Genomic DNA, 24762 nt, shown 5'->3' with positions numbered 1-24762 from the left:
ATCTTGACAGAAAGGTTATTCGTTTTCCATTTGTAAACTCAGAAGAGCAGTTAGCTGATGTTCTTACTAAAGGAGTGTCCAGGAAGATATTCGACAGCTCAGTTGACAAGTTGGGCATGATAGATATCTATGCACCAACTTGAGGGGGAGTGTAGAATAGCTGTAAATCTTATGTAATTATGATTCTTATTTATTTAGGTTATCATGTAATTATAGGAATGATTGTTTCCTATTAGGGTTAGACTACTCCTCTTGTCCTTGTATATATACCCCTTTGTGGGATGAATAGAATTATTATTGAAAACCCTAAAATCAAAGTATTCTTTTCTACTAAAAACTCACTAAAAATCTATATCAAACTGGTTTCTTTGACTTCACTCATCTGTCTCATCTCTTTCTTGAATTGAGTGTTAACAGTCACTAGCTCATCCCTGTTGAGCCCAAACCTCCCTAATTTCAAGACTTGTTCTTACTTCCTGTTTTTGCTGATGAACGAGAAACTAGTTCTTGTAGTTCAATGTCCCTTCAATATTACCATCTTTACCATGAAGAAAAAGGGCTTCATGCAAATATTTATGTAGCTTAATTTAACTAACTTATACCTTTTTCACTGTTTTAACAAATTAGTTGACAACTACTGATAAAACGACCAAAGTAAATGCCAAAAGGTCATAGGCTGATACAAATCAACCACTTATAAGTGGTTACCCACAGTCTTATTACCTATAGGTTTGTATATTTCTGTACAAGAGAGTAGGTCAGAACATAAACAGAACATTAGCCTTTCAGAAAAGTAAAGAGAACATCGTATGGAAAATCCCAAGTTACATTTTTTATTTTATCATCATGACAGGCAGCGCAAAGCCTCTATGATCCACAACAAGTAATATTGACAAATTAATTCACCGAATGCACTTCATTAATTTGAAACACCAAAGAGTATGATCAACACCAACTACATTATCTAATTCATTCGTCTTGAATAACAACTATGTCACAGCAGAGAGTTGTAATCTTCAATGCAAGTCAGCATACAAAGATTTTAAAGTTAATATCTAAACTCCGCAGGGTTCGCACACTCCGCTGTTAAGGATAGGTAAGATGGCCTGAAAACAGCCGAAGATGGGCGAAGGAGTTTTCCAGTAAGGCCTTAAGATAGTGTTTTCTCAAGCTTTAACAAATGAAGGGATTTCCACACTACCCACCTGATGCCATGAACCTGCACCCAAACACCTGAATAAGTCACAATCTAAACAGGGATCCCTACTTGATACATGAATCAAAATTCAAACTTAAATGAGAATTCACATTGTGAATGACATTTCATGTAGCTATTTCAATTCACATTTAAATTCAAGTACGCGGAGAAGAGTGCCAATCATATAAAAGTAGTAAAAGACTAATGAACATGCACCCAAATAAAGGGATACAAGAGCATCTACTGTCTAGGTTCAAACATCACGTCATTCCACCGAAGAATGATTCAAAGAAGGAAATTTAAAATATAAAGTAAATAAAAAATAAAAAAAGTTCAAGCTCTACCGTTATCAGCTGTAAGAATACTATGATTCCAATTTCATGTTGAGCTTGTAATGTGAGCTCAGAACGTCAACAATGAGGGAAAAAGAATAAGCATGTCCTTAGGTTGGCTTGATGAGTAAACTGAATTATATCCTAGAGTTACAGTATTGGGTTTTTACTAAAGTCTTGTAATTTTTACCCAAGTCCTCTGCTTTTGGCATTAACAGTGGAACCCTTTTAATTTTAATCAATTTTAATTTAGTTGCAACAAGAGCACACGTTGAGCCCAACCAAGCACATCGAATTAGAATTATAGTAAACAAATGACTATGTGGATAGTGAGTGAGTGAGTGAGTGAGTGAGTGGAAGTACCCAAATGAAGTCAAAAATGAGGATCAGAATTGGGATTCTGGCGGCGGAGGTCTTCAATTAAGCTTTCGAGGTCTTTGCGAGCAGATTCTCTTCCAAACATGAAGCCGTACCTGAAAAGAATGGAATTCCGGGAAGTGAGAGAAAGTACCAGCCGGAAACGGCAGAGAAGACTATTGCCACTGCAACTGTCTGAACCAGAGTGAAAGCTTTCTCCATTTTCATGAATAGAGAGAAAGAGTGGTTTAGGGTTCAAGAAGTCCAAGTCTGATCATGAACTAGCCTTGAAGTTGGATATGAATAAAGCTTATGATAGGGTTGAGTGGGACTTTCTGGAGGCAGCTCTTCTAAGGTTTGGTTTCTGCCCCCAATGGGTTGCTCTGGTGATGAGGGTGGTTACTTCGGTCTCCTTTGCTATCCTAATTAATGGTAAGCAAAGCAAACCGTTCCTTCCCACTCGAGGCCTCCGACAGGGAGATCCTCTGTCTCCCTACCTATTTCTGATTGTGGGAGAGGTGCTCTCAAGGAACATTACATATGCCATTTCATCAAATCAGCTGCAACATTTGAAACTCAGTACCAACTGCCCAGGTCTCTCTCACCTGGTCTTTGCCGATGATGCAATTTTCTTTGTAAAGGCAATTGTTGCAAATTGTTGGACCTTAAGCACTATAATCGATTCGTATTGCACTGCCTCTGGACAATCAGTCAACCTTGACAAATCCTCTATTTTCTTCTCGGCTAACACCCCTCCGGACCTTCAAAAATCGATAGCCAAGACCCTTCACATCCCAATAGCAGAAAAGCCTGGCCTTTACCTTGGTCTCCCCACTCATTGGGGTAACTTCAAAAGATGTGCTCTGTCTTATATCAGGGAGAGGATAAAACAGAAGCTTGATGGTTGGAAATCCAATGTTCTCTCCCAATCTAGAAGAGAAGTGCTCATAAAAGCTGTTGCAATGGCGGTACCAGCGTATCCCATGTCCATATTCCTAATGCCTACCACCCTTAGTAAGGCAATTAACTCCGATATCTCAAGATTTTGGTGGGGTTACTCGGATTCAAAGGATAAACTGCACTAGAAGTCGTGGGAGTCCCTTTGCAAAAGTAAATGGGAGGGAGGAATGGGCTTCAAGGATCTTCTGACCTACAACAAGGCCCTCCTTGCCAAGCAGTGCTGGCGCTTGATCAACAATCCCAACTCCCTATGGGGAAAAATCATGAAAGCTAGATATTTCAATAACTCTTCTTTCTTGAAAGCAAAGAAAAGCTCTCGGCCTTCATGGATCTGGAACAGCCTCTTAGCTGGTAGAGATACGATTTCCGAGCACTCCCTTTGGCAAGTGAAAAATGGAAAAACGATTGATGTTTGGACTGCTAGGTGGGTGCCTAATCAAAATGGGGGAATGATAATACCAAGCATCACTTCAAACAGGTTTACCCCGCTCTGTGCTTCAGATGTTATTGATGAGCATAGAAAATGGAACATCTCCCACATAGAACCGTTCCTGAAACAGTCAGATATAATGGCAATTAAAGCCATCCCCATTGGGCAGGAAAGTGAGGCAGATACCCTGGTCTGGCCTCACACAAAATGTGGTGTATACTCTGTAAAAAGCGGTTATCAGAAACTCCTCTCTTCAAGGTGCAAATCGGATCCCGGTAAACCATCCTCTTCCCATCAAATCAATGGCCGCATTTGGAAGTTAATTTGGCAGCCCTCAATTGTTCCAAAGATTTCTAACTTCATCTGAAGGGCCCTCTCTGCTGCCCTTTCAACTGGTTGGAATGTGTTTAAAAGGAAAATCATCCCAAGCCCCATCTGTGAAATATGTGGAGAGTACCTAGAGACAACCGAGCATTGCCTTCTTCTCTGTCCTTGGACAAAGGCGGTGTGGTTTGGTAGCTCTCTGGGGTACATTCCAGCAAAAGAAAAAATCACTCATATGGAGGAATGGCTTTTAGCAGTGCATGACAAAGCTGATGTGCTATCTATGGGTCAGAACAACCTTTTCCAGTTTGTGTGCTTCCATTTGTGGGAAATATGGAAACACCGCTGTGAAGTGATCATGAGAAAAACTACCCCAAATCCATCGGTCACCATTCAAAATATCCATCGCAGCTACAGAGACTGGGTAGAGGCGAGACAGACCTTGGAGGCTATACAAACACCAGCTACAAACCCAGCCCCGCAACCTCTTTGGTATCCTCCGCCTCCACACTTTGCAAAGGTGAATGTTGATGGGGCCTGGAAGAAGAATAGCCTTGACAGTGGGATAGGAGTCATCATCAGAAATCACAGGGGCTTCTCATTAGCCGGAGCAAGCTTACACAGGACCCACAACTCCGCCATTGAGACTGAAGCTGAGGCGGTGGTCCTTGGTCTCCAACTTGCTGCCCACCTGAAACTTGAAAGGATCATTTTGGAAAGTGACTGTCATGAAGTGATTAAGGCTCTGAATGGTACCACTGCTGCTCCGGATTGGAAGATATCCCCAATGCTCAACAAAGTTTCTCAGTTGTTACCTCTTTTTCAAAGGATCTCTTGGAATTGGATCCCGCGTGAAGCTAACCATGTTGCGGATGCAACGGCGAAGCTTGCTAATGCGAGGTTGTGCTCTCAGGAATGGGCCAATAGGCCTCCAACCTCTCTCATCTCAATCCTAAGAAATGATGGTCTTCCTGGCCCTCCCTGAGGTTCCTACTGGGACTTCTCTGTTGTGTTTACTTTCTTGCAGTTTCTTTTATTTCTTTCCAGCTGTTTTCAGTTTTTCTGTAATTTCTTCTCAGTTGTTTCTTTCCTTGCCCTTGCGGCTTTAATGAATTCCAGTTTCTAGACCAAAAAAAAAAAAAAGAGAGAGAGAGAGAAAGAGTGGTTTTACAAATTTCTAAAAGGAATTTTCTCAATTTTACAAGAGGGAGCATTGGGCTAGACTTGAGGACCCAACCCCAAGTACTACGTCATGGTTTTTTTTTTTTTTTTTTTTTAATATCACAAAAACTAATAGGGTCCTTGACCAAAAGCACTAAAATGAGCTAAAATTATCTCAGTTACCCCAACAACAGTTTTTTGTTCCCACTAACCCATTTAACAGCTAAATGACAATTTTTCCCTCGGGTTAATTAATAAACTACCTCATGCCATCTTCTCTCTCTCTCTCATCCCATTACGATATGCGAAATTCTCTCTCTCTCTCTCTCTCTCTCTCTCTCTCTCTCTCTCTCTCTCTCTCTCTCTCTCTCTCTCTCTCTCTCTCTCTCTCCCCCCCTTCAAATTCCACTCTGGTTTCGACTTCTGCTGGTGCCACAGAGTTTAGTGACTTTTGGAGAAGTTCAACCTCCGGCACTGATCGGATTCGAACCGAGAGAATCCGAATCGGATCCTGCAGAACCAGACGCGTCGACCAACTTGTTGCTTCGAATCATGAGACGATAGTGCCTTGGAGGTCGAGAGCGTCGCAGAGGCTGGAGACGACGCTGCATATCGAGGACCCAGTTAACATCGGACGGCGATGAGCACATAGCACTAAGCCGACTCAGGCAAGAGGCGACCGCTACCAACTTCCTCAGGCCTTGGCACATGCCGCAAATGCCTTTGTTTACAACCCCGAGCTTCTGGTAGGACCTACCTCGCCGGAGTCCATGGTAGACAACTCGGAGTCGGAGCTCCGAAGCACTGGCGAGAAAACCACTCTTGATGTGGGTGCCCAAATCAGTTTTTTGGAGGGCAGGAGGAAAGAAAAAAAAAGTTTTGAATGTCTATTGGGGGCAATAGACGTTTATTGGAGGGAAATAGACATTTCGAATTGATATAATCTATTCATTTTTTTTCTTTAATCAAAGTTTTATTTGTCTAATTTTAGGAAGATTAATTCATATTCCAGCAACCGAAAGTACTATTAGGGGGCAATAGACGTTTGGGGGAAATAGACGTCTATTGGGGGGGCAATAAACTTTTCCAGCGACCTATGAAATCTCAAACGACCTCTTTAAGGACCTCCGGCGAGGTTTTCAGAAAAGTTTGGTGAGCGGCGGCCGGTGACCGGATTCCTGCGAAAGTTGGCCTGAATCCAGTCACCTGGTGGCCAAATTCCAGTGAAAGTTGACCGAAATCTAGTGACCGATGACAGAAATTCGGCGGCTAGTGACGGGACTCCTGCAAAGTCTCTGATGGTTTCTCTTTCTTCCATTCTCTCTCTCTCTCTAAGTAACAAAGAGGTGAGGGTAAAAAAGTCTTTAAAAAAAAAAAAACTTCATGGAGTATTAAGGAAGACTTCCTTAGAGTGTTTTGGGTAAGTGGAAAAAGAATCCCTAGAAATGGGGTAAATGGATAAAAACCCAAACTAGTATTCATTCAGAAATGAGAGAAGCATAGAATGATTGTACAAAACTACAACATATTAGAACCACATGATATGAGTGGTGCTGGGTCATCTTCTGTCATATTGTGAGACTAAGACTAAAGAAAATCAATGAAGAAAAAACCAATTTCCAAATTATGCCAATCAAGTCCATCAATGAAGCAACTCCATTGCTGTTTCCACGATTATACATATGTAGTTTCCAAAATCCTTTGGCTTCAACTATATGTTACTTCACTTTGGTTTGGTTGCATATCATCTTCATAATCATGTTTTTCAGTATAATGATTGGTGGGTCTATGCATTTTGGTTTGGTTGGGCTTGTGTGTTTTGCCATTGCCTCTGCTATTTGTTGTTCAAGTGTTGGAAGCTCCAACAACATCATGTGTTTGGAGAGTGAAAGGCATGCTCTTCTCGAGTTCAAACAAGGCCCTGTGGATGAGTCCAATGCCCTTGCCTCTTGGAAAAGTGAGAAAGACTGCTGCAAGTGGAGAGGAATAGCGTGCAACAACCAAACAGGTTATGTCACCTGTAATACCCGAGACACTTTAGAAATAAATAACCTTTACTGACATAATATATGATTGTTTAGTAATAAGTAATTAGTGACAACGTATATCTTTCTCAAATAAGAAAGATCAAGAGACCATGAGAAGATGGAATAAATATTTTCTTATTATCTTCACAGATTTGAGAAGTGACTAAAAGAATTGAATATGAAAATTAGTTATTTCTAGTAAATGAAGAAATTGACTATTATTGATTTAGCAATGGGTAGCCAAAGAAATTTAAATGAATTGTATCTTCATATAACAAATATTTGTAGGTCTCTAAGCCTACACGTGGTATTATGTCTTGCTGCCATAGAGCAAATCTAGAAGGAGGGAGAGAGTTATCGAAAAGGAGACGGGGGCCCTCCAGAATACCGGACATCTCTCTAGAAATCTCTTAACCAGAAGAGAAACTTGGTGGGGGAAATAAAAGAAGACCCAGCGATTTTGGTTCTGGATGGCTACCCAATTCCTTACGAATTACCTATAGAGGATAGAGGGAGCAGAGAGAGAGAGAAAAGGCTTCGAGGTCAGGATGTTAGAAATGGTATCAGAGTAGGGATTAGTTCCCTTGGGATTACCCTGCGGTGGAGGAAGATCTATGGGACCTTCAGGGCAAGTTCTGATCGCCAAGCCTGAATTTCACGAAACTCTGCTCGTCAGCTGACTTCGACGGCTAAACGCTCCATCTTCTGGTACTCAGGTGATCCTGACTTCTTCATGAAAGTTGTTTAGAATTGTGTTTTCTACACTGTGTTCAAATTTTATGAAAGTCCAATGGTTGGATCTGCCCCAAATCAAGGTAAAACTGATGACTCTTCATACAAATTTCTGGGTTGAGATCTTTCATGTTCTATATTCCCTTTAAAAATCCGGATTTACTTTCTATTAATCCAGGTTTCAGTCTAATAAATGCAATTTAAATTGCTCAATGCTTGATATGTGAAAATTTGGACATTAGTGTATTTCTGGTATTGTTCATCATAAACTCTGGTTTTGTTCATACGGAATTTGATTATTGCCTTTGTTTCTGACCCTTTGTATAAGATAATAATTGCTCAATCCCTGAACTACCACAGCTCAGACATTTTAAGATTTGCTTGATATATATATATATATATATATATATATATATATATATAGACACTTATATGTATATTGTAGATTAGGCCTGGCATTTAAACCCGTAACCCGCAAACCCGCACTATACCCGCACTCTAAAAACCCGCACAAACCCGCCCGTTTATTAATCCGGGCTAAAAAAAGCCTGCACTCAAAAAACCCGCAAATTAACGGGGTTTGCAGGCTAAACCCATTGGAACCCGTTAACTAAAAATCCTTCCCAAAAACCCATTTTCCATTACACATACGGTTCCCCTTTTTTTTTTTTTTTTTTTTTCAACCAGGGTATTTTTATAATTTTTCTTATTCCCCATGAGGATCTGACAGTTGGATCTTCGTATAATTGTGAAAAGACGATTCAAAAGGAGACCCGTGAGGATTCGACCGTTGGATCGTCATATAATTTTGTGAGGATGATTCTAAAGGCGATCTGGGACGATCCAACCGTTGGATCTTCGTATAATTGTGCAAAGATGATTCAAAAGGCGATCCATGAGGATCTGACCGTTGGATCGTCATATAATTTTGTGAGGATGATTCTAAGGGCGATCCGAGACGATCTAACCGTTGGATCTTCGTACAATTTTGAGAGGATGAATCTAAGGGCGATCCGTGAGGATCTGACCGTTGGATCATCGTATAATTTTGAGAGGATGAACCTAAGGGCGATTTGTGAGGATCTGACCGTTGGATCATCGTATAAATTGGTAAAGATGATCATCTAGGTGATCCGTGAGAATCTGACCGTTGGATCATCGTATAAATCGGTAAAGATGATCATCTAGGTGATCCGTGAGGATCTGACCGTTGGATCATCGTGTAAATCGGTAAAGATGATCCTCTAGGTGATCCGACCATTGGATCTTCGTATAATTTTGAGAGGATGAACTAAGGACGATCCGTGAGGATCCGACCTTTGGATCATCGTATAAATCAGTAAAGATGATCCTCTTGGTGATCTGTGAGGGTCCAACCGTTGGATCATCGTATAATTGTGATTTGTGAATTATTTTTTGGCAAAAAAGGAAAGGAAAAAAAATCTAAAAAGATAGAAAATAAAAAATTTCAAAATAGAAAACCAAAAAAGTTCATATAGAGAAAATGGCAAATGAGGGGGGTTATATATATATATATATATACAGATCCTATCCAGAGCGAGGCATCGCTTTGAAATTTCAGAGCGAGGTTAGGGTTTAGGGTCACTTTTCGGTCGCATATCCACATCTCAACCGTTCAGTTTCTAGGTACTAATGTATAGATCATCTCTACAAAATTTCAGCCAAATTGATGGTCATTAAGGCATTGATAACTCCCTTAAAGCTATACGGTTCAGGTTGGACAGATTTAGTTCGTCCATTGGTTTAAGCGAGTTAGATACCTTAAAGACCATCAATTTCGTTGAAATTTTGCAGAGATGATCTATACATTAGTACCTAAAAACTAAACGGTTGAGATGCGGATATGCGACCGAAAAGTGACCCTAAACCTTAACCTCACTCTGAAATTTCAAAGCGATGCCTCGCTCTGGATAAGATCTGTATATATATATATATATATATATATATATATATATATATATATATATATATAAGTCTTAATTGGTTTTAATTGCTTTGATAAAAAGTTAAAAAAAAAAAAAAAAAAATGTTTGCGGGTTTTAAAGGGTTCCAACGGAAAACCCGCAAACCCGCCGGGTTTGGCCCGCGAAACCCGTTAAGCTAACGGGTTCTTACCGGGTCGGCCCGTTAAAAACCCGACCCGTTAAGAACCCGCACCGTACCCGCACTATACCCGCACGTTGCCAAGCCTATTGTAGATGCAAGATTTAGGATTGTACAAACACAGTTCCATGGTGAAGAGAATGCCCCCAGTAAGGCAGAGTCCTAAGTATTTAGTGTTCTGCTATTGATTTATTTAGCTACTACATGGTATGCATTTATGTACGTATATTGATATTGGGTGAATGTGAGGACACAATAACCTTGGGACTGCAGGTAAGCTAAGGTAAACTACTCTTAGTTTATTGATTATAGTATATGTTTTACGATTGCAAGTAGATTCTTGAAATCCACTTGTGCACAATTATTTTCATAAAATGCTATATGTAATTATGTTGTGGTCGATGGGAGTCATAGAGGGATAACAAGCCCTCATTTGATGACTGGTATCATTTCAGTAACATGTTTCCTATGTCTGTACAAGTATTCTAACTACAAGTAAGAGTTTGAAATTCTTAAATTAACACATGGTCCTATTGAAAGAAAACCTTGGTGCTTTTGGGTAGTGTACGTATACCATCAAGAGTGAGAAGTTCAATGGATAAGCGGGTTGCTGGCCGATCGTTTTACATTGACATAAGGACTTGTAAAGGATTGTAATAAATTGTGCTTGGATATTCTTGAAGGTGATTACTGACTCATTTATTGAGAGGTTGTGCACTTGTGCAGGAGTAACCATTCTCGTAGAGAAGAGAAAAAGAAGAAGAAGAAGAGAATAACTGCATTAGTTTCTGTTTTCTTGTAAAAATTGAAATTTCAGTTGTTTTTTTTACATCTTTGATGGATGGCTTTTATATTCTGTGTATTTGCATGTGTAATGATATGTATGGGTGAATGAAAGCTCGGGAAGGATGCAATAATCTCGGGAATGCAAATATATAGTCGGGTAAGTTACTCCTTTTAAGTAATCAGTTAGTTTCTATAAATGTTATACCTAGCTACCTTGTTTGGGCTCAAATATATTTGCATGCATGACTTGGCCTGGGTTAAATCAGTCATTATATTGATGTGTATGTCTGCATATATAACCTGCTCATAGATATAAGTGAGATTGAAATCTTCAAATCATAATGGTTTACTGAAAGGAAATTAAAGACAATGAATGATTCTTTTGTGATCTGAAGGAATTTTAATCCGGTTAGGCCCGGGATAAAAGTAACGAGGGATCGAGTTCCCTTGGGTGAAAGACCCTAAACTTGATTGGGGCTCGTGGATTCGAGCAAATAATTAAGTAGGGATTGTGCCTCCCTAGGGTGAAAGACTCAAAACCCAATCAGGGATCCGCTTAATACGGGGTTGCTCGGTGGCCTTAATGCGAGCAATGGGCCTAATCGGGGAAAAGAGGAAAATAGGAAAAGAAAGAAATGATACATAGCAGGTGAAAACGAAAATAAATACTTGTGACAATAGTCAGTTTGTATGGCAAGGCCAGGTACAGTCGGATTTTTATGGATTTATAGATGTTAAGACCAGGCATGGTCTAATCTGAATTGGAAAATTCGGGGTGTAAATTTGAGCTTGCTCAAGTCATTGAGTAGCTCTTGGCCCTTGGGAGACATGAAACCATTCATGCTTCTATAATGCTTGAATATATGCTGGGTAAGAGTATTCATGATATCTGCGAGCTTATGCTAATAATGGTTTGGCAGAATTCCCACATATACTATTGCTTGTAAATAAAAAAGCTTGGCAAGCACTTCACGTCTACTCAAGTACTCCATATGCTTGAATACAAATACGTTTAATTGTCGATCTCTTGCTTTGGTACATCCTTTTACAGTGCATAAATAATTGATTTTGCCTTTATGAACAATTAACAATCACGTATAACTTTGATGACTTTTGTGGGTTTATGTGCAATCATGGGAATAGTTACCTATATGGGCGTATAGGTGCAGAAAAATTTTATCATGAACCTTATTTAACTAATATGAAAATATTATCCTTAAATGACCAAGCGGTAATTCTAATGAGGTAAGAGTAGGTCTCATAAAAAAAACCCGCGGATTAAGTGGGCCGATGGAGGCCCGCAGGTCCGGCCAGTGAAAAAGCCCGTCATAGGCCCGGCCCGATGGGTAGAGGACCGGGCTTGGTTTAGGGGTTTGAAACCAGGCCCGGCCCGCCAAAAGCCTGTTAGGCCCGGCCCATAAAAGTCCGTTAGGCCCGGCCCGTAAAAGCCCGCAAACAAAAAATATTATATAAATAACACAGAAACAGTTATGCAGAACACCTAACTTCGTTGAAATAATGGGAACTGCTCGGACGGAATTAGGAGCTGTACCCTATATGCACGGAAAGCCCTATGTGTCTAGTTTCTGAGGAATTTTACAGTTTGTGATTCCAAATTTTCTAGAAGGAGTTATGCCAATTTAAGTGAAGACAGTTCAGCTTGAACGAGAATCTGCAACACAGAAACTGTTGTGCAGAACACCTAACTTCATTGAATTACTGGGAACTGTTCGGATGGAATTAAGAGTTGTACCCTATATGCACGGAAAGCACCATGTGTCTAGTTTCTGAGGAATTTTACAGTTTGTGATTCCGGCTTTTCTAGAAGGAGTTATGGCAATTTAAGTGAAGGCAGTCTAGTTTGCACGAGAATTTGCAACACAGAAACTGTTGTGCAGAATACCTAACTTCGCTGAATTACCGGGAACTGCTCGGATGTAATTAAGAGCTGTACCCTATATGCACGGAAAGCCCCATTGTCTAGTTTCTAAAGAATTTTACAGTTTAGGATTCCGACTTTTCTAGAAGGAGTTATAACAATTTAAGTGAAGGCAGTTCTGCTTAGACGGAAATCTGCAACATCTTTTACAAGTTCATGTCTAGAACCGAACTTCGCTGAATTACTGGGAACTGCTCAGATAGAATTAGGAGATGTACCCTATATGCACGGAAAGCTCCATGTGTCTAGTTTATGAAGAATTTTATGGTTTGCGATTCCGTACATACTGTTTGGCTCTAGTTTTGTTGCAGCTGGTCAACAGTCTCTTTTCTTGCGCGGGCGTGCCAGCACCTTTCGGGTGCGGTCGTCGGGGGTGTCCCTTGACCTGACTTCTGTCGAGCAATTGTAGACGAGGAGAGCACCAACCTCGTCGCAGGATTCTTTGTGCCTCGTGGCGAGGACTTTTGCTAAGCTTCTTGAAAATCACAATCGATACTCGATGTTGTAGATCGAGTAGAGCGAGAACCACTGGGAAGTGAGGAGAACTTGCTAAAGCGTGACTTTAGCTTGGCTGGTTTGCGAGGGCGTTACCCTTGCTTGGCTGGTTCTGTAACCGTTGTGGTCGCGGCACTACCGTCGGCTCCCGAGGAGACTAGGACCGAAGTATGTTGGCAGAGGGTTTGGTGGCACTAAAAGTCGGCTTCTGAGAAGACTAGGACTAGAAGTGTGATCACCGGTATGAAAAAGAGAAGGAGAGGAGTTGCTCTTAGAGAGGTTGCTCTAGAGAGAACTTAGATCATCTTAGAGATGTTTTGATGTTGTGAATGTGTCTTGGTGTTGGTGTTTGGTCGTGGTACTACAATCGGCTCTCGAGGAGACTAGGACCGAAGTACGTTAACAGAGGGTTTGGTGGCACTGAAAGTCGGCTTCTGAGAAGACTAAGACTAGGAGTGTGATCACCGGTAAGAGAAAGAGAAGGAGAGGAGTTGCTCTTAGAGAGGTTGCTCTAGAGAGAACTTAGATCATCTGAGAGATGTTTTGATGTTGTGAATGTGTGTTTGAGAATGAGAGGAGAAGGTGTTTATATAGGGAAGAAAAAGAAGAGTGAAATGATGAGTGGAAAAAAAATAATGAAAGTGGAGTATGGAAGTGATTTGTAAAATATATATGGAAAAGATAGAGAAATGATGAAATGAAATGAAAGCATGAAGGTGCAGGAACATGGAAGTGATGCTGATCTATTAAAGAGATTGTAGTAGAAAAATATATCCAAGGAAAAAGAGAAAAGCATCTAGCTTTCTTCATGTGGGTAGGAAACATGCACATGATGAATGTTGAGCTGGTTTTAGGTCAGTTTCTGCCCCTTTATTCCTTCAATTATTTATCCACCAAGACTTCAGAATGAGTCTTCGACTTCTTCATAAAAAATGTTCCACTATGAGTGTAGATCATCCTAAAAAATATTCAGAGCTTTATTCCATGCGGTTGGGATGGAAATGCTGCTGGACCTCTTACAGGTCCAGTTTTCCAGTTTTACTTCTGTAGAAAATTGGACTGATTGTTTGAAGGCCTTCCACTCAAAACTAGCTCTGACACTCTTCATAAGAAATGATCCTTGGGATGTCTAGTATTAATTTGAAAAGTTTTAGCTCATTTAGATTTCATTTGGTTAGTCTTCCGCCCCTCCTTCCTTGTTTAGCTCGGTTTCTCCTAGCCGAAGTAGGAAAATGTGCTAAAGTTGACTTTTCATGCTTCCATAGTAGGCTTTATTTAGCCTCTAAATATATATTTTGAACTTGTAGACAATATATAGCTTGAGCCACTGATATTGGCTCAATTTCTCCAAGACACGCCTTGTCAGGCCAAAATGCTCATTTTGGGTCCAAACACATAATTCTATATAGAAGTATAGAATTATGTGCATAAATATTCTACATGTCATGATTACGGTTGATCGATTCGATTGAATTCGAAAATAGGGTGAAATTAGCTAAATTTTTTACCACACTTAAAATTTATTATAATAATCTCATCCAACAGTCGGTTTTTCCATTTCATTTGAATTGATAGAGGTTACCCTTTGGAGTGTATGATATATAAATATAGGTTTATAAGAGTAACTAAATTTGACCTAGCTGATCGAATTCGAAACGAGAACCAAATTAGCTGGATTTTCTATAACCACCATAAAACATTATAATCTCTCCATTGAGCTGTTGGTTTCTCCAAATTCATTTTCCACTTCATGTTTGCTTTATAATGAACCTCAACAATTTAAATGCAATATATAAGTTATACAACTTTAGAAGGCAAATTGGTATAGGTCAACGTCTTTGTAATTAAAATTGAAGTTTTTATCTTATGTTCACGCATATCCATCTATGGAATAGTTACAGACGTGATGGGAAAAAATAAGCACGTTTCGCGGTTGTTATGTCATCGGTCAACTAAGAAAACATACAAGTGACGACGGTTGACCAATTCGATCGGATTTTAAAATATGGTGAAATTGGCTAAATTTTTTACCACACTCATAATTTATTGTAATAATCTGATCCAACGGTTGGTTTTTTCATTTTCTTTGAATTGAAAGAGGTTGCTTTTTAGAGTGTATGATATATAAATATAGGTTTATAAGAGTAACTAAGTTTGACCTAGTTGATCCAATTCGAAACGAGAACCAAATTGGCTGAAATTTTTACAACCACCATAAAACATTACAATCTCCCCATCGAGCGGTTGGTTTCTCGAAATTCATTTTCCACTTCATGTTTGCTTTAGAATGAACCTCAACAATTTAAATGCAATGTATAAGTTATGCAACTTTAGGATGCAAATTGGTATAGACCAACGTATTTGTAATTAAAATTGAAATTTTTATCTTATGTTCACGCATATCCATCTATGGAATAGTTACAGACGTGATGGGAAAAAATAAGCACGTTTCGCAGTCTTCACGCCATCGGTCAACCAAGAAAACATACAAATGATTACGGTTGACCAATCCGATCGGGTTCAAAACTATGGTGAAATTGACTAAATTTTTAACCACATGCATAATTTATTGTAATAATCACATCCAACGGTCGGTTTTCCCATTTTCTTTGAATTGGTAGAGGTTGCTCTTTGGAATGTATGATATATAAATATAGATTTATAAAAAACATAAGTGTCTTTAAATATTTATTATAAATAAAGCCCACAAGGCCCGTCTCGAAAATGCCTGCAAGGCCATGCCAGGCCCGGCACGCCATTATTTAAAAATATAGTAAAGCCCGGCTCGGCCCAAGCCCGCTATGAATGGGCCGGGGCGGTTGACGAGCCCTAGGTAAGAGATATAAAAGGGGGGAATTATATGATTCGCAACAACCTCCCTTTGTCTAAAACTTTGTTACCAAAGTCCATGAGGAAGTTCATATTACTATGCTGATTCGGCAAGTTTGATTGCCTTGAGATGCATAAGCCTATTATTTGGGCATGAATTTAATAAATAAGAATGTGTTTAAGTGAAATGGAATTGCAAAGAGAATTGTGTTGTATTATTGATAATAGGAGCCCTTTATATAGGGAGTTACAGAGTACATGAAAGGTAATAGAATCCGATCATAACTATGAATCTAGAATCTTCTCCTATTACAACTCTACGACTAAAACCTTAGTTTGAAGAGGCACACATGATGTCGACTTCCTTCAACACTCCCCCTTGTGCCGCTCAAACTTGGTGATGACGCTTTGATTGTTGCCTCGTTAAAAATCTTGCCAGGTAGCAAAAACCCAGTGGGACAAAAATAACCCTGGTCGAAGGACAAAAAGAGCACAACACGTCCTTCACTCTTCGAGATCAAACATGTAGACATCATGCCTCCCCCTGATGTCGACATCTCCCCCTGATTGCTACAATCATGGGAGTTCGGATAACTTTCTCAATCCGAGGCTCTTCACATGTTTCTCGAAGGTGGATTTTGGCAACGACTTAGTAAATAAGTCCGCTACATTATCCTCAAATCGGATTTGATTCACTTCAATCTTTAGAAGTGATCAATGTTGTTGCTGATTGTAAAAGAACTTAGGCGATATCTGTTTGGTGTTGTTGCCCTTGATGAATCCTAATTTCATTTGCCCAATACAAGCTGCATTATCTTCATAAATGCAAGTAGGTTCATCTGTGGTAGACTTCAAACCACAAGTTCCTCGAATATGTCTAATCACAGACCTTAGCCATATGCATTCTCGCACGGCATCATGTAGAGCAATAATCTCTACATGATTTGAGGAAGTAGCAACAAAGGTCTGTTTTATAGCTCTCCAAGATATCGCAGTGCTTCTCATGGTGAAGACATAACCCGTTTGGGAGCGACCTTTGTGAGGGTCAAAGAGATACCCTGCATCAGCAAAACCCATCAAGACATTGGTGTCATTTTGATGGAGGGGAGGAGGAGTAGGACGCCGGCCACCATGGGTAGTGGCGTCGACAACTACATTACGGAAATTGGCATTTTGCCTTATGGGGTCCAATCCCAAATTCCCATCATTTCTTTTCTCTCTGTAGGGATAAAACAAGCCCATATCAATCGTACCTTTTAAGTAACGAAATATTGTCTTTATACCAGTCCAATGGCGTTGCGTTGGCGCAGGGCTATATCCAGCCAACAAGTTCATAATAATTGAGGTGTCCGGTCTTATATTATGCTAAGTACAATAATGCGCCTATTGTACATAAGTAAGCACTTCTGCTATTAACACGTCTTCGTCATCATCCTTGGGACGAAACGGATCCCTTTTAGGGACAAGACTACGGACGACCATGGGAGTGCATCTTTGACTTTATCAAAATGCCTAAGCATCTATTGACACGGTATACAAGTTCTAAATCTAGATAAAATCGTGTTCTCCCAAGGTCCTTCCTCTCAAAATCAGATTTCAGGTGTTCAGCGGTTTTCCTTAACTCACAAGGGTTCCAATTATGTTTACCAACATAAACCGGGACAATTTCAAATCCTGAACTTTTCATGGAAACGCGTGGGCATAGTTCATCATATCCCTTCCCAATCAAATAGTCACTTTAGTGAGCGTTTCAACCTCGTTGCAAACGCGCTCCGTGGTCTAGAGCCACTTGACTTGGGTAAATGAAGTTCACAAGAACCTTCATTATATTCCGTATCTAGATCCCCATAAAGATACGTAGTGACCACATTCGTAAGCTGCATGTTCAGTTATTTGGAAACTACCAAACTGACAAGGTAGTGGAGTGCAATGACATCCATTACGAGAGAATATGTCTTCTCGTAGTAGATTCCAGGGTGTTTTGTGAGAAGTCTTGCGCCATAAGGCGAGATTATCATCTCTTTTTCTCATCATGCTATCTAACGAAGACCTATTAATGTCAACAGGTTTTATGTTATGAGGTGTTGGCATCTCAGGCCCGATATCCTTCCTCTTCGTTAGTGAATCCAATTCAACCTGGATCACATCTTTCCATTTAGGCCAATTTTCTCTACGTTGGCATTCTTCGATGGAGTAAGGTTCGATGTCATTGGTCTCAACAATTCCACGTCCTCATGTACACTAGTGTAGTTCGTAGAGATCTCTATAATCTCAGGAATTTGTTCTAACATTGAGGAGTCCCCCAACGATGTCTCTTGAACATAACCACAATCCAAAATATTCTCATGAGACGGATTTTGAGTATCAATGATAAATGGATCAAGTTGTGCCAAACTCGCTCTCTTCTTAGGGCGAGAATCCATCGAACCTATGGGTCTCCTACGTTCTCTAGGGGAACCCATGGCCTATGACGCCATTATGCCACCTTGTGGCATCACCATACCATCATCCATGGTGGTGGTGTCGTACCCATCTTCTCTGGGTGGCACCATGTCCTCTTGTGGGGACATCAATCCTTGCAGGCATGTTTGCAGCAGGTATATGTGATCTCATCACTTTTAGGGGATCAAGATGAGACATAGTGGGGACAGACCACAAAAATTCCTATCGTTCCTGTTGAACATTGACGTTATAATCTCCCTCTAACGACCGGAAGATTGTCTCATCAAAGTGACAATTCGCAAATCCAGCGAAATAGAGATTGCCTGTCAAGGGTTCTACGTGGCAGACTTATAGTTGGAGGCCTATGTCCAACACAAATATATATATATATATATATATATATATATATATGCATTCGTTGCAATGACTCATGTTGATGCGCTGTGGCGGCGCAATTGGCACATAAACCGCACACTCAAATATGCATAAGTATGAGATATTACACTCAAACCCAGTCAATAGCTGTAACGCAAATAAAAGTTGAGTGGCTACTATGAGTCGTAGACGAATTAGCATAGCTGCATGCGATATTGCATAGCCCAAGCGGAAATATTGGTGCGCATTACCAAAGTCCGGGCTACCATCGTAGTCTTTTAATGGTGGCTTTTCCGCCAGACCAATTGGGTGTGTACATGGGAATATGATACTTGATATCAATACCCAATGATATGCAATAGTCATCAAAAATTTTCGATGTAAACTCTCTAGCATTATCAAGTCAAATTGACTGAATGGGATGATCTGGGTAGTGAGCTCGTAGCCATATGTTATGTGCTAGGAGTGTAGTATAAGCAGCATTACGAGTGGATAATGGCACAACAAGTGACCAGCATGTTTGCGTATCAACCAACACCATAAATCATCTATACGGTCCGCAAGTTGGTTGATCCAATCTATAGAATTCCCTTAGATCCTTTGTAAGAATGGAATTATTTGCTCAATCTCCTTTGCATAGGATAGTCTCAATCCTAAAGAACAGGCTTTACAGAACGAAACATGGGCCTTATAATCAACCAATGAAGGTTTTGGTTAAGCCACAATGTCACAATGGACTTGAGAACTAGAGAGAGGAGTTGAATTAGGGTTTATGGCGTCAATGCTATGTATTTGCAGCAGGGGTAGGCGGAGCTGGCTATGTGTGGCCAGTCTTTCACAATCATGGCACCATGAGGCGCATGTGCAGCTCCTCGAACCAATTCTTGGTTCTTACTTTTCTTCATTCTGAAAATGGATGTCTGTGTGAAGTTTTTTAATACACGGATCATCATGTCACGACTTGGGTGTCCCAAACAGTCATGCCAAAGCCTATATGTGTCAGAATCCCATAAGTCGTCTCTCATGACATGGTTGGATTCAATAACTCGAATATGGGTTGTATACAACCCACTAGAGCGACACATAAGTTTCTCTAATACTCGTTTATGTCCGTAGTCATTAGAGGTGATGCAAAGGAACTCTGTCCATTCTCATAATATGTTTCCACATGAAAACCATTGGCTCTTTTAAACTAATAAAGTTCGAATTAAGGTATGTCCAAGACATTAATTAAAAGAATTGACACATTATTAATAGCCAATGATAACATCAAAGTTTCCAAAGTCTAATCCAAAATAAAAATCAAACTTAGACGAATCGTAGTCACTCAATCCGTTTGGTAACTCTAATCAAATATGACCAGGGAAGCAGAGAGAGATGTTGGTGGAGCGAGGCTCTCTTAAGTACCACATCTCAATTACTTTCCTAGACATCATACTTCATTGGATGCGCCACATGAGAAAGAGTTAATACAATTGTCATTTATTGACTAAGGCATATTGCCATACGTAATTCTTGGAAAATAAAAAGGACTATTCTAATCAAAGTCTACGGCATCCTTGTGCACTTCATCTTCAGCTTTGAAATCCTCTATGGTGAGATTGACATCTACACCATCTTCTTCTTCTTCTTCTACAAGGTATACTTCTTGCTCCCTCAGGTCTCTATACTCCTTGTATCGTGCAGCTAGTTGGGCGCTTGCCTTGCATTGCTTGAACCAATACTCACTGGATCCACATCGATGACACACGTCATTGTGGTTGCCTCCCTTTAATTGAGGTGCACGTTGTGGACACTCCCTAGGAGGGTTAGCGCCACCACCACGGCCTATGGCGCCATGTCCACCTCTCCCACGTGTGGTGTTGCCACCACATGTATCCGCACCAATTTTGCGGTTTCCTTCCTTGTTAGGGCGGTTATATGGGCCCATACGTCCCTCATGTCCCTTATTCTTAGGGTACAGCTCCTTGCGCCCTCCTTTGGGTGCATTATAATTCGCTTCATGAACGCTCTTAGTTCCAATGGGCCTTGAATTATAATTCCTCACGAGTATGTTATCATATTTCTCAGCTACAGATATAACATTGATAAGCTGATGAAACCTCATGATTCGTCCAGCATTGACCTCGGTACGATATTGCTTTGATACCACAATGGCTGAAACGGGGAAGGTGGAGAGAGTTTTCTCAATTAGCTCTTGCTCTGTGACAGGTTGTCCACAAAATCTTAACATGGATTGTAGGCAAAGAGCTTCTGAACTATATTCAGCAACGGACTTGAAGTCTGCGAAGTGCAGATTGTTCCATTGAACCTTTAAGTCAGGGAGGAGTGAATCTTGGACATTACCAAAGCGCTCTTCTAGCGCTACGCATAGCTCTCTTGCATCTTTGATCCACGTGTACTCCAATCTGAGTGCTTTGTCCATATGACGTCGCATCAAGATAACTACTTGAGCATGCTTTGTAGGTGTTCGGACGAACACAAAATCCGGGTTAGGTACCTGGATTATGGGTAATATTCCCTTTTAAGTGAGATGGTTCTCAACATCGGTTACCAAGCTATGGTAATCCGAGCCTGTTGAGTCAAGCATGGGAAAGTCGAGTCTAGGTTCATTCGACATCCTGAAAATAAGAAGAGAAGATATATTAGTTTCGGAGCTAAACTTCCACGAAAACTAAAGTAATAAGATTTCTGAGCTATGCTACCAAGAAATCAATTTCCATGAAAATTTAGATTAGACCAAACAATGATGTTTTAATATGATCACAATTTGATGCTTACGGACGCTCTTAGTCTGAGCATTATGAACACTCTTAGTTCATACGAACGCTCTTAGTTCGTTTATTATGAACACTCTTAGTTCGTTAAGCGTGAATCCTCATAATTCCGCTTATTAAATACTCAAAACCCTGTTCATATATTCCAAAATTCTGCAGAAAATAAAAAGAATTTAAAATACAAGAAAGCAGCAACTTTAATTACAAAAACTTACGTGATGATTTGGGACTTGAGAACACGCGTGTGTTGGAGCAGGCGTGTTGTAGTAAACTGCAGCAGCAAATCAGTAGCCGAATAACAAACAGCAGCGGCAGCAACAGATTCGGCTGCAGCAGGCAGCAGTAGTGCAGCAGCGGGCGCGCTGGGACAGCAGGACTAGTACAGGGTCGCGGTAGGCTGGAAGCTGCGCTGCAGTGTGCGTGGGCGCATGCTTGGACTGGTGCGCAGGTGTGCAGGGGGCTGCAGGGAAGCTGCGGCAGGGAGGCTGGAGGCTGCGGTAGGGAGGTGCAGTGCTTGCGGCTTGCGGCTTGAGGCTTGCGGCAGGAAACTGCAGGGAAGCTGCGGTAGGGAGGTGTAGGGTTTTTTTCGGCTAGGGCTTGCGGCTGCAGTTTTTGGTTTTAGGATTTTTTTTCTTTTTCTTTAGGGGTAGGGTTAAAACTCGTGCTGATAACGTGTTTAAGTGAAATGAAATTGCAGAGAGAATTGTGTTGTATTATTGATAATATGAGCCTTTTATATAGGGAGTTACAGAGTACATGAAAGGTAATAGAATCCAATCATAACTATGAATCTAGAACCTTCTCCTATTACAACTCTACGACTAAAGCCCTAATTTGAAGAGGCACATATGATTTCGACTTCCTTCAACAGAATGGTGGTAGAAGAGAACTTCTCTACCATGCATGAGTCGTACTAACAGAGTTCAACCCCTCGTGATATCGAAGTGATTATCACTTGCATGTGCTACCATAGTTTGACAAAAAGTGTATAATATGCCAAAACATACCAAGTATGCCAAATAAACGCAAATGTTTTTACGCGTTAAAGAACAACATGAGCATATTTACCATCGACTTGCTTCAAATTTCGAGGACGAAATTTTTTTAAGGGGGTGGATTTGTAATACCCGAGACACTTTAGAAATAAATAATCTTTACTAACATAATATATGATTGTTTAGTAATAAGTAATTAGTGACAAAGTATATCTTTCTCAAATAAGAATGATCAGGAAACCACGAGAAAATGGAATAAATATTTTCTTATTATCTTCACAGATTTGAGAAGTGAATAAAAGAATCGAATATTAAAATTAGTTATTTCTAGTAAATGAAGAAATTGACTACTATTGATTTAGCAATGGGTAGCCAAAGAAATTTAAATGAATTTTATCTTCATATAACAAATATTTGTAGGTCTCTAAGCCTACACGTGGTATTATGTCTTGCTGCCATATAGCAAATCTAGGAGGGAGAGAGTTCGGAAAAAGGAAGAGATCTATCGAAAAGGAGACAGGGGCCCTCTAGAATACTGGACATCTCTCTCGAAATCTCTTAACCAGAAGAGAAACTTGGTGGGAGAAATAAAAAGGAAGAAGAAGACCCAGCCATTTTGGTTCTGGATGGCTACCCAATTCCTTACGAATTACCTATAGAGGATAGAGGGAGCAGAGAGAGAGAGAGAAAAGGCTTCAAGGTCAGGATGTTACATCACCAGTCTTGATTTCTCCTTTAGTTATGATCCATATTACAATTCTACTGAAGTTCCTTTAAGAGGTGAAATTAGTCCTTCACTACTTGAATTGCGCTATCTAAATTACTTGGACCTCAGTTATAATGATTTTGGAGGAATGATCATTCCCAAGTTCATTGGCTCTCTGAGTCAATTGAAGGAACCCAAACTTATGGAAGCTAAATTTGCAGGATGTATTCCTCCCCAACTAGGAAACGTCTCTAATTTGCATACTCTCGATCTTACCAGGAACTATTTTATTACTTTAGAAAATCTTGAGTGGTTATCTCATCTTTCTTCCTTGAGATACCTGAACGTGACATCTCTAAATTTTTCTAAGGTAGTGAATTGGCCACAATCTTTAAGCAAGCTCACTTCACTTGTAGAGCTTAAGTTATGTTATTGTAGTCTTCCTGCTTTCAATCTAAGATCACTTTCCTTTATTAATTCTTCCACCTCTCCTCAAGTTCTTGACCTCTATGGGAACTCTCTTAATTCTTCAATATTTTATTGGATAGCCAATGTCAGTAGCAACTTTGTCCGTATTGCTCTCCATTCTAACAAACTTGAAGGTCCCATCCCAGATGTCTTTACAAGCATGCTTTCTCTAGTAACACTAGATCTCTCTTCGAATCAACTTGAAAGTGGGATACCAAAAGGCTTTCAAAACTCATGCAGCTTAGAGTTGTTGGACTTACGTTTTAACAAATTGTCTGAAAACATTGACTCTGTAAAAACCTTGTCTTGTGCTGAGAACACACTTGAGATGTTGAACTTGAAATGGAACCAGTTTTGTGGATCGTTGCCAGATTTCACACGTTTCTCAAAGTTAAGCGTGTTAGATCTTTCCAATAATCAACTAAATGGGTCTGTATCCGAGAGTGTCGGGCAACTCTTTAGCCTTGAAGGGCTATATCTCTCCGAGAATTCTTTGACTGGTGTCATAACAAAATCCGACTTTCTGAACCTCTCTTGTTTACTGGATTTGGATCTTTCTAGTAGTCGTTTCTCTATCAATCTGAGCTCTGATTGGAATCCGCCATTTCAGCTTGACTTGTTAGACATGTCCTCTTGCAAGGTGGGCCCAGCTTTTCCCAAGTGGATTTTAACGCAGACAAATCTTACTTTGCTTTCTCTCTCTAATGCTGGACTATCAGGATCATTACCTATCAAGCTTTGGGATCTATTTTCTGGTTTAGATGACCTAGATCTCTCTATGAACCAAATCCATGGGAAACTGCCGAATCTGTCAACAAGCTTGGGTACTATTGACTTGTCTTCTAATATACTATCTGGTGCATTGCCATCAATATCATCTCCGACGCTTGAGTATTTGCTCCTCTTGAACAACAGGTTTTCTGGGCCCCTGTCTTCCTAATGTGCAACACTACACGCTCCATCTTTGTATTCTCTCGACCTTTCTAGTAACCTGCTGTCAGGAGAGCTTCCTAATTGTTCGATGCAATTTCAAGAATTGGGACGGTTGAATTTGGGAAAGAATAAATTATCTGGGAAAATACCAAGCTGGTTAGGAAATCTACAGGGAATTGTGCTATTGCCTTTACATGGAAGGAGAAGTGCCTTCTTTAGAAAACTGTACGGATTTAGTTGTTGTTGACCTCGGGGATAATAACCTCTCTAGACAAATACCAACATGGATGGGTCAAAGCCTAACAAAATTGGAGATTTTACGCTTATGGTCCAATGAGTTCAATGGAATCATACCCTTCTCCCTATGCACTC

General features: G+C 40.2%; 1 protein-coding gene across 1 annotated transcript; it reads left to right on the top strand.

Moving 5' to 3' along the window:
• The first annotated feature begins 6535 nt into the window (after nt 1-6535).
• Nucleotides 6536-24397, top strand: LOC112177665 (receptor-like protein EIX2). The gene is made up of 2 exons (XM_024315930.2): nt 6536-6782; nt 23538-24397. Exons 1-2 carry the CDS (start codon nt 6536-6538, stop codon nt 24395-24397), a joined length of 1107 nt encoding a protein of 368 aa, XP_024171698.2.
• Nucleotides 24398-24762: the final 365 nt, after the last annotated feature.

Source organism: Rosa chinensis, chromosome 7 (assembly GCF_002994745.2).
Source record: "Rosa chinensis cultivar Old Blush chromosome 7, RchiOBHm-V2, whole genome shotgun sequence".
NCBI classification, from domain to species: domain Eukaryota; kingdom Viridiplantae; phylum Streptophyta; class Magnoliopsida; order Rosales; family Rosaceae; genus Rosa; species Rosa chinensis.
Note: the sequence above shows the minus strand (reverse complement) of the source record. Positions and strands in the feature narration are given on the sequence as shown.